The sequence below is a fragment of the Chelonoidis abingdonii genome, chromosome 25 (genome assembly GCF_003597395.2).
Source record: "Chelonoidis abingdonii isolate Lonesome George chromosome 25, CheloAbing_2.0, whole genome shotgun sequence".
In the NCBI taxonomy this organism is placed as follows: Eukaryota; Metazoa; Chordata; order Testudines; family Testudinidae; genus Chelonoidis; species Chelonoidis abingdonii.
The window spans coordinates 18,293,518-18,302,676 of NC_133793.1; the positions used below are offsets into that span (position 1 = coordinate 18,293,518).

The window sequence follows — 9,159 nt, forward strand, 5'->3', positions numbered from 1 at the left end:
CATGAGCAGCAGGACTTGTGTTGTGTTCTTATCTGGCTCATGGATCAGTGGGAACATGGTTTCTCTGGGCCAGAAAGCTTTTATATTCAGTCTGTCATTCTGAGTGTCTAATAAAATTAGCCCTTTCTTCTGTGAGAGGCCAGCCATGTTTGACCTGGCGGGCTCAGACACCTCCTTTAATGAGGTTCAGATTATCATAGCTGGCACCTTAGTGCTAATGATGCACTTTGCTTTGATACTCATATCTGCATCTTCTCCACCATCTAGATGATGCCTTTAAAACCAAGAACTGAGTGAAAGCCAACAGGTGTGGAGAAGCCTGGTATTAAATGAGGATATTGATGTAATAAGAGAGAAACTGGATGGAATGAAGAGAATCAATAGGACACTGTAATACCAGGGTACAAAATATATATGAGTTATGGAATAGGTTGTGCTGGTGAGGGGGAGTGGCATTATATGTGAAGGAATGCATAGAGTCAAATTAGAGACTGAAAAGTGTTTGGTTTTAAATAACCTTCTCTAGTAATAATGCCACTTTATGGTAAATATTTTCTAGTTTGGGGAAAAGATTTCTGATATTGAAAACTTTTCCCCATAAATCTGAAAAAATATACAAACGTTATCCATCTTCAGGTTTTCATAAAACTAAAACCAAAAACATGAACAACTCAACCTTGCAAAATAAAAAAAATAGAAAGTTGAGTCCAAAATGAATTTTTTCCACACTAAAATCATTTTCAATGGCAAGCAATTTCTCTTCAAAAAGCTGATTTGACAGGAAGATATTTTGAGCATCCCCACTCATTATGAATTATTTTCCAAGTAGTAATGATTAATCTCATTAGACAGATGACAAACTGAGGAATGGAGTGGTGAATTGACTGAAAAAAAGCCAGAGAAATAGTTGGGATCAGCTCTCAGGACAGCTTGAACTTTAGCTTTGTAATAATGACTAATTAATTAATTATTTGATAACTGAACCTGATATAAGAGTCCTATTATATTAATTAAGACACAGTCTCCATCCCAAGGAGCTTACAGTACAAAAGACAGGCAAAGGGTGGGAGGGAAAAGGGAATGACTTTCCCCTATGTAACACTGCAGGTCAGAGGCAGGGCTAGGAATTGATACCAGATGTCTGGAATACAGTCCTGTATACCCCCAGTGTCTGCCTCACAACCTTCCTCTAGACCTTGCTGCCTCATTGTAATTGTGATTATTTTAGTTTCTGCAAACTCTTCAGGGAACTAGAGGGCAAGAGAAATGAACTTTTGCAGCTGGGCTGTTGAGGGCGCCAAGGAGTGAGTCCCACAAGCTCTTAGAAAATGGACATGGATAAATCACCTTCCCGCATCACCCGCATTTTTGACACACAGCTCATCAGCAGACAGCGCAGGTCTCAGTGTATTTCCAGCAGCTCAGCCTCAGCATGAGGGGGGAACAACCTCTCATAGTACAGTGATAGGGGCATTAGATAGAGAGATTGATTAATACAGGTGTGTGTAGGGGCTAGAGAGAGAGGGGTAGCCAATTGCAGCCTGTAGCTGGAGGAGAAAAGACATTTCGATCTGGGAGGATTCCACACAGACAGGCACCACACGTTTGCTGTTGCAATGAAATATAGTTGGGAGTTACAATGTGTTACTTTCGGGTTGAAATTGTAAGTGACAGATATTTTTTTCAGAGTTTCACTCTTAGCTCAATTTGGGCATGGGAAACTGAGACAGACCAAAGCAGTTACCTTAGGAAAGAGAGGGTAGAATATCTGTGCCACAGTTTCCTCCTGTGGAGAATGGGGGGATTAATCAAATTGACGCACATATTTATTTATTTTTTGGAATGGATTGAGCAGTTTACATTAAAATTGTCCAAAAATTGTGACAAAAACTTTCAGCTCGTTGTTAATTTTCTCTCTGTATACATGAGCTTGTTGTTATTGCTGTCTGTCTATTTGTACTTCTCTCTCTCTGTTAGTTTGTTTTTCTCTATTTACTTCTTAGTTTGTCTTAGTTCCGTGTCTCTCTCTCACTCTCAGTATCTATGTTTTTCTTACTTGTGTCTTGCTGTTAGTTTGTTACATCTCCCCCCCCTCCCAGCTTGTATCTAGTTCTCACACTCTTTCTCTATCTCTGTGTTTATGGTTACTTCTGTCTATTAGATTGTTGCAAGGGCAATTGAGTCTAGTGGGTTAGAGTGGTGTGGACTAGGAGCCAGGACTCCTGGGTTCTATCTCCAGCTCTGAGAAAGCAGTGGGGTCTAGTGGGTAAGAGTAGCAGAGACTGAGAGCCAGGCCTCCTGAGTTTTATGTGTGGCTCTGAGAGGAAATTCAGACTAGGGTGGAGAGGAGAGGAGCCAGAACTGGGGGTTCTCTTTCTGTCTCCAGGAGTGTGGGACAGGCACCTCTCATAACTTGAAACTGAGTGGTTAGGGCACTCGGCTGGCCTGTGACAGATTCAGGTTCAATTCCTCTCTCTGACTGATGATGAGAAGGGGTTTGAATTCCCACTTTACAGGAGGGTGCCTGAGTTGTTCGGCTATGAGTTGCTCTGAAATGAGACTGTCTCAGTCTCTCCTGTTGGAGCTGTTACACTTTATTTCAATAATTAAATAGTCACTGGAGCTGGGACTTGGATTTGTCTTTTCCAGACACCAGGTGAGTGACCCAACTACCACGCAGGAGAATCACTCTAATGCGCATTCGCTGGCCCAATGACTCTCCATTGTCGCTCGCAGCAGTCATTCCTGATGGCAGTGGAGAGTCACTGGGACAGAAGCTGAGATGCAGTCTGATGTAGTGGTTAGAGGAGGGAACAGGGAGTCGAGACACCTCTTTGTGTTCCCAGCTCTGGGAGGGAGTTGTGTCCAATGAGTAGAGTCACCACTCCTAGCTTGTACTTAGTGGGTTAGAGCAGTGGGCAAATTGGAAGTCAGGACTCCTGGGTTCTCTTCCAAGCTCTGGAAGAGAGTTTAATTGAGTGAATAGAGAAACAGGAGAGGAACCGGAATGTTTCCCTCTTGAAATGAGAATGAAACCCTGGCTAGAACAGGGGATGGCGTGTCAGGGGTACTGTCTGTATTCCTGACTCAATTTCACTGTGTAATTGTGGCAGGGTTTGGTCACCTCCATGCAAGATGCTGCTCCAGTTTAGAGCAGTATAAAGTGGGAGTAATTACATGGCATGCAGTGACATTACCCCACATTTGTAACAGTGCCCCTGACAGCAGAATCTGGCCAACCAGACCCTCAATTCCCCTCTGTAAACTGAGGGTAGTAACATTTATACACCGTTATCTAGAGCTCGCCCACTTCTGAGTGACAGAGGTATACAAATACCTCAAAAGCAGTTGTTCCTATTTCTCCTCTCCATCACCCTGGTATAAATCAGGAGTAACTTCACTGGAGTCCATTGAGCTGATTCTACTTTCTCTCACCCCAGTATAAATCAGGAGTAACTCCATTGGAGTCAGTGGGGCTGTTTTCCCCATCCTCATTCCCATATTACACCAATCTTCACAAGCTGAAGTTCTGACTCAAGAAAATTAAGGTGGATTTCAGAAAAGGAGAGTTACTTTACTGATCTAATCCTGGGTCTTGCTCTTGTCCCTCCCTCTGCAGACATCCTGAGACATATCCTGAGAAAGAAAATGTCCAACCGAACCACCGTGACTGAGTTCCTTCTCCTGGGATTCTCCGAAGTTTGGGAGCTGCAGATTTCGCACTTTGTGGTGTTTCTAGTGATTTATCTGGTAGCCCTGATGGGGAATCTTCTTATCTTCATGGCCATAGCCTTCAACCACCACCTTCACACCCCCATGTACTTCTTCCTGATGAATCTGTTCATCGTAGACCTCGGCTCCATCTCGGTCATTGTCCCCAAATCCATGGCCAACTCCCTCATGGACATCAGGTCCATTTCCTATGCTGGATGTGTTGCCCAAGTCTTTTTCCTCCTCTTCTTGGTGGGAGCGGATTTTTTCCTTCTCACCGTTATGATATATGACCGATATGTCACCACTTGCCAACCACTGCACTATGAGAGAATGATGAATATCGGAGCTTGTGTCAAAATGGCAGCCGGTGCCTGGATCAGTGGAATTCTCTATTCTGTGCTACACACTGGGAAAACATTTGCATTGATCTTCTGTGGAGGCAACATGATGGATCATTTCTTCTGTGAGATCCCCCAGCTACTCAAGCTTTCCTGCTCTAATACATATCTTAGTGAAGTTTGGGTTCTTGTCTTTAGTGCATGTTTACTCTTAGGCTGCTTTGTTTTTATCATTGTGTCATATGTTAAGATCTTCAAATCAGTGCTCAGGATCCCCTTTGACCAGGGCTGGCATAAAGCCCTATCCACCTGCCTCCCTCACTTCACTGTGGTCTCCTAGTTTGTTTGCACTGGGGCCTTTGCCTACCTGAAACCCACCTCCAGCTCCCCATCTGCTCTGGATCTTGTGATGGCTGTTCTCTATTCTGTATTGCCACCAATCTTTAATCCGATTATCTACAGCATGAGAAACAAGGAGATCAAAGTTGCCCTGAGGAGACTGACTGGGTGTAGGTGATTCACACATAATTAATTTTCTGTCTTTCTCTAATTAAAGTTTGCTTCTGTAGTATTCTTTCATCAATGTCAGTGATTTCCATGACCACACAGCTTGCACACAAACAGTTCTGATTCTTATCTCAGTTGCACTAATGTAAATCCAGATTAATTCTGCTGATGTCACTGCCACTGGTGTGACTTGCACCAGTAGAAAATCTGGTCCAGTTGGGGAGTTAAATAGATGTAAATTGTGTGCAGAAAAGGAATCAGACTTTTACTCTGTGCTAAAATAATACCTGTTACACTGCTTGGCCACTTGAACCCATTCCATGGCCAATGAAAACAATGATGAGAGTTGTCTTGTCTGTGTGCATAAATCAGGAGTGGCTTCATTGTGAAGGACATAAATCCACACTGTGCAGAGGCCAAGCATAGGAGTTTATTACACACAGCACTGGCGGAGTGTCACCTGGCTTATTAGGCTCAGAGAAACTGTCACTCAATTGATTACAATAGAATATATAGATTTTCCATGGGCAGAGGAAAGTGACGGGGTAGGCAGTTCCACACCCTGTGATAGGTTTTGTAGCAAAACAAAATAGCACATTAGCCAATGGTTAAAAGGTTACATAATGTCTCTGCCCACGGTCTCAAGTAAGCAAGTTAAAATTTAATGAATACTTTGATAAAATGTTATTAGTATAAAATATATATGTTGAATTCTGATTTGGGGTCCATAGGAATGGAGCAACTCCTTTGACTGTCCTCCAGGTACATTCCTAGGAGTTAAAGCAAAGAAACAGTGAAAGTATATGGCACTAAAGATTGTCCCCTTTATGTCTAAAGGTCGGCATTGGTCCCTGGGAAGGGAGGTGGAAGGATGCTATATCTTATCCTGACATGTGCCAACTTTTCATAAACTCAAGGTTGGATCTGTGGGAAGAACGTTCCCTACAGAAGAGACTGACACAATAGGAACAGGGATTCTTTGTTCAATTTGCAGCTCTGAATAAGACGCAATTATTTAGTTCTTAGCTCCAACACCTGGCAATTTGCTGACCAGGCCTATTTTAGCAAAGCAAGATTATTTGTTTACCCCCAGCTTTCTCTTAACTCATCACTATTTGCTAGGCCTCTGGTCTCTTGACCAAAGTCTGGACTTTGGGTCTGAGAAAGAGGTGGCACAAAACATATACCAGGTTGTTATATAAAATGCACATGGATTTTAACTCTTCAGCTGGAACCAGAGGAGTCAGACTGATGTAAGACTAGGGTAGGTGAGAGAAGACATTTTGGGTAGATCTTCAGCACATCAGTGTAGTTTCATTGACTCTAGCGGCACTAAAGCAATTTGCAGCATGTGTGGATCTGACCTACTGCCTCCAATGGAGCTGTATATCCATTGCCACCAGCTGGGGACTCGGCCCATGGTCTTATAAACCACCATTTGTGGCCTATCCACTAAAGGGGACAAAGAGCCAGACTTTGTCAGCCTGGTTTACATGCACATTTGGGTGTGTGAGATATGGAGAGACTGGCTAGAAATTACAGGGAGGTTTCTAACCACCAGTGGGGCAAGGCTCTGCACTAGCCTCCCAACAGGAGTTATGGGGGGTCCAATGCCTGAATTAGTTTTAAAAGATAGATGGACACATGTCTGGGTGGGATTGTATGACTGGGCTGCTTGTGATGGTGGGGGGCAGGGCTGAGCAGCCCTGAGGCTCACTTGCAGCATATGTCTTATGTTCCTAAATGCTTATGCTTCACGGTTTCATCTGGCCACTGGCAGGGGTCAGGAAGGGATTACTCCCCATGACCTAGTGTATTCTGGAAGGTGTTTTTTTTTTTAAATCTATGAAGCATCGGGCAGTCCTGGCTGGAGTTGGGACATTGGGTGGATGTGCCAGGGCTATGAGATGGCACTGAGCCATTCTCTCTTTCTCGGATGCTTGGTTCTTGCCCACATGCTCGGGGTCTAGTGATCACCATGTGGGGGTCAGGAAGGAATTCCACCCTCCAGTCAGATTGGCAGGGAACTTGCGGTGGGGGGGGGTTGCTTTCCCCTGCGGCATGTGGTGTGGATCACTTGCAAGGATTTTCTGGGTGTATCTTAATCATTTCCCTGCCATTTCAGGGGCCTCATGCACTAGTGTCCCTCCATCTCTCCTGTTATCTGCCAGTGGCACAGAACTGTCTAGTCTCCTGAGGGCTGTGACACTTCAGTCTAATTTCAGTTGTTGGGTTTTGTCTGTGGGTGCTGGGTGGTATTGGCATAGAGCAGGTCAGACTGGATGATCTGGTCGTCCCTTCTGGCCTTAAATTCTATGACTCTGTGACTTTATGGATGTTCATGGACGGGGAAGAGAAGAAGGGGCCACACAGAGAATAAATTCCAGTAGAGATCATGGCATTGCATTAGTAGATCTTTCTGTGACTCCCTCTCCTCCTGGCTGAGGCAAATGACTCCAGCTCAGATGGAGCTGGCCTGAGAACTTCAGGGGACGTTATTTCTGCACTAATCAGAGGCTGATATTGCCTATCAAGCAACTGCAGGACAGCAGTGGGAGTAAGACCAAAAGGGGAGGGTCTCCTTAGTGAGAGGAGAGGGAGTTTTATTCACGGATCATCTCAGACATGCCCATTCCTAGTCCCTCTGCACCCTGGAGACCAAAGATGCATGGCATGGGCAGGAGTGTGTGTCTTGCTCACAGCTCAGGTTGTTAGAGATGGACAAAGTATCTTGTCAATGGGAAATGTTTTCCTCAGCCTATTCATGACAGATGCTGCTATGTCTTTAGCTGAGTTAAACAATCTGCCAAAGGTTTAGAAAAATGTTTCCCAGCTCTTCCCTCAACTAGGTTGGCCACTGATGCTTTCCCAGAATACTAGATCTGATGGGTTGGAACACAGAAACCTCTTTGGGAACTGCCACCTATTGGACTATTCATGATCCTGTCTTCCCTGCCAGCTTGGGACTTCAATGCTGTCAAGGTCTTATTACCACTTTGAACTTTAGCATCCAGAAAGTGGGGACCTGCATGTACCCCTCTAGACTTAATTCCTAGCTTAGATCTGATAGTGCTGCCACCAACCAGAAATTCCAGTGTCTGGTACACTCCCTGTCCCCCCAAAACCTTCCCTGGGGAGCCCAAGAGCCAAACCCCTTGGGTCTTAAAACAAACAGCAATAAACCATTCCCCCTCCTTTCCTCCTCCTAGATTTTCCCCTCCCTGGGTTACTCTGAGAGATCACTGTGATTCAATTCCTTGAATCTTAAAACAGAGAGGAATTAACCTTTCCTCCCCTTCTTTCCCCCCACCAATCCCCTGGTGAGTTCAGACCCAATTCCCCTGGGTCTTGCACAAGAAAAAAAAAATCAATCTGATTCTTAAAAAAGAAAGCTTTTAATTAAAGAAAGAAAAAGTAAAAAATCATCTCTGTAAAATCAAGATGGAAAATGTTTACAGGGTCTTCAGCTTTACATAGACTAGAGGGACTCTTTCCCCCCTAGCCTAAGTACAAGTTACAGCAAACAGAGGTACAATATCCTTCCAGCAAAATATACATTTGCAAATAAGGAAAACAAACATAAAGACTACTCCGCCTTCTATCTAGTACTTACTATTTTGAACTTGAGAGACTGTTTCAGAAAGACTGGAGAAAGATCTGGTTGCACGTCTGGCCTTTCGTCGTTCCAAGAGAGAACAACGAACAAAACAAAACAGCCCAAACAAAGATTTCCCTCCACCAAGATTTGAAAGTATCTTGTCCCCCAATTGGTCCTTTGGTCAGGTGTCAGCCAGGTTCACTGAGCTGGTTAATCCTTTACAGGTAAAAGAGACATTAACTCTTAACTATCTGTTTATGACAAATGTCTTGCCTGGTTTGAGCCAGACACACTCGACTGCTACAAACACAGACCCAGGTCTGAATCGCATCTGCCAAAAGCTGCAGGCTTAACTGAAAACAGCTTAAGAAGTGCTCCTGTCTCCAACAGTCAGATACTCAACTCTGAATGGGGTCCAAACCCCAAATAAATCCGTTTTACCCTCTGTAAAGTTTATAAAGGATAAACTCATAATTTGTTCACCCTTTATAACGCTGATAGATAGATATGCACAGCTGTTTGCCCCTTCCCTCAGGTATTAATACATATTCTAGGTTAATTAATAAGTCAAAAGTGATTTTATTAAAAACAAAAAGTAGGATTTAAATGGTTCCAAGTAATAACAGACAGAATAAAGTGAATTACCGAGCAAAATAAACAAAACATGCAAGTCTAAGCCCTAATACAGTAAGAAAGTGATTCCAGATGAAATCTCACCCTCAGAGATGTTCCAGGGAGCTTCTTTTACAAACTAGCCTCCTTCTAGTCTGGGTCCAGCAATTACTCACACCCCTGTGGTTACTATCCATTGTTCGAGTTTCTTTCAGGTATCCTATGGGGTGAAGAGGGTCTCTCTTGAGCCAGCTGAGGACAGAATGGAGGGGTTTCCAGGGGCTTAAATGGAATTTCTCTTGTGGGTGAAAACCCCTTCTCCTCTTCTCTGTAGGGTTCAGCAGCAAGACGAAGTTTTGGATTCACATGGGCAAGTCACATGTCCATGAA

General features: G+C 43.9%; 1 protein-coding gene across 1 annotated transcript; it reads left to right on the forward strand.

Moving 5' to 3' along the window:
• The first annotated feature begins 3,049 nt into the window (after window positions 1-3,049).
• Window positions 3,050-4,392, forward strand: LOC142045924 (olfactory receptor 14A16-like). Its single transcript, XM_075060750.1, has one exon. The coding sequence runs from the start codon at window positions 3,649-3,651 to the stop codon at window positions 4,390-4,392; it is 744 nt and encodes a 247-aa protein (XP_074916851.1). The 5' UTR covers window positions 3,050-3,648.
• The last annotated feature ends 4,767 nt before the right edge of the window (window positions 4,393-9,159 follow it).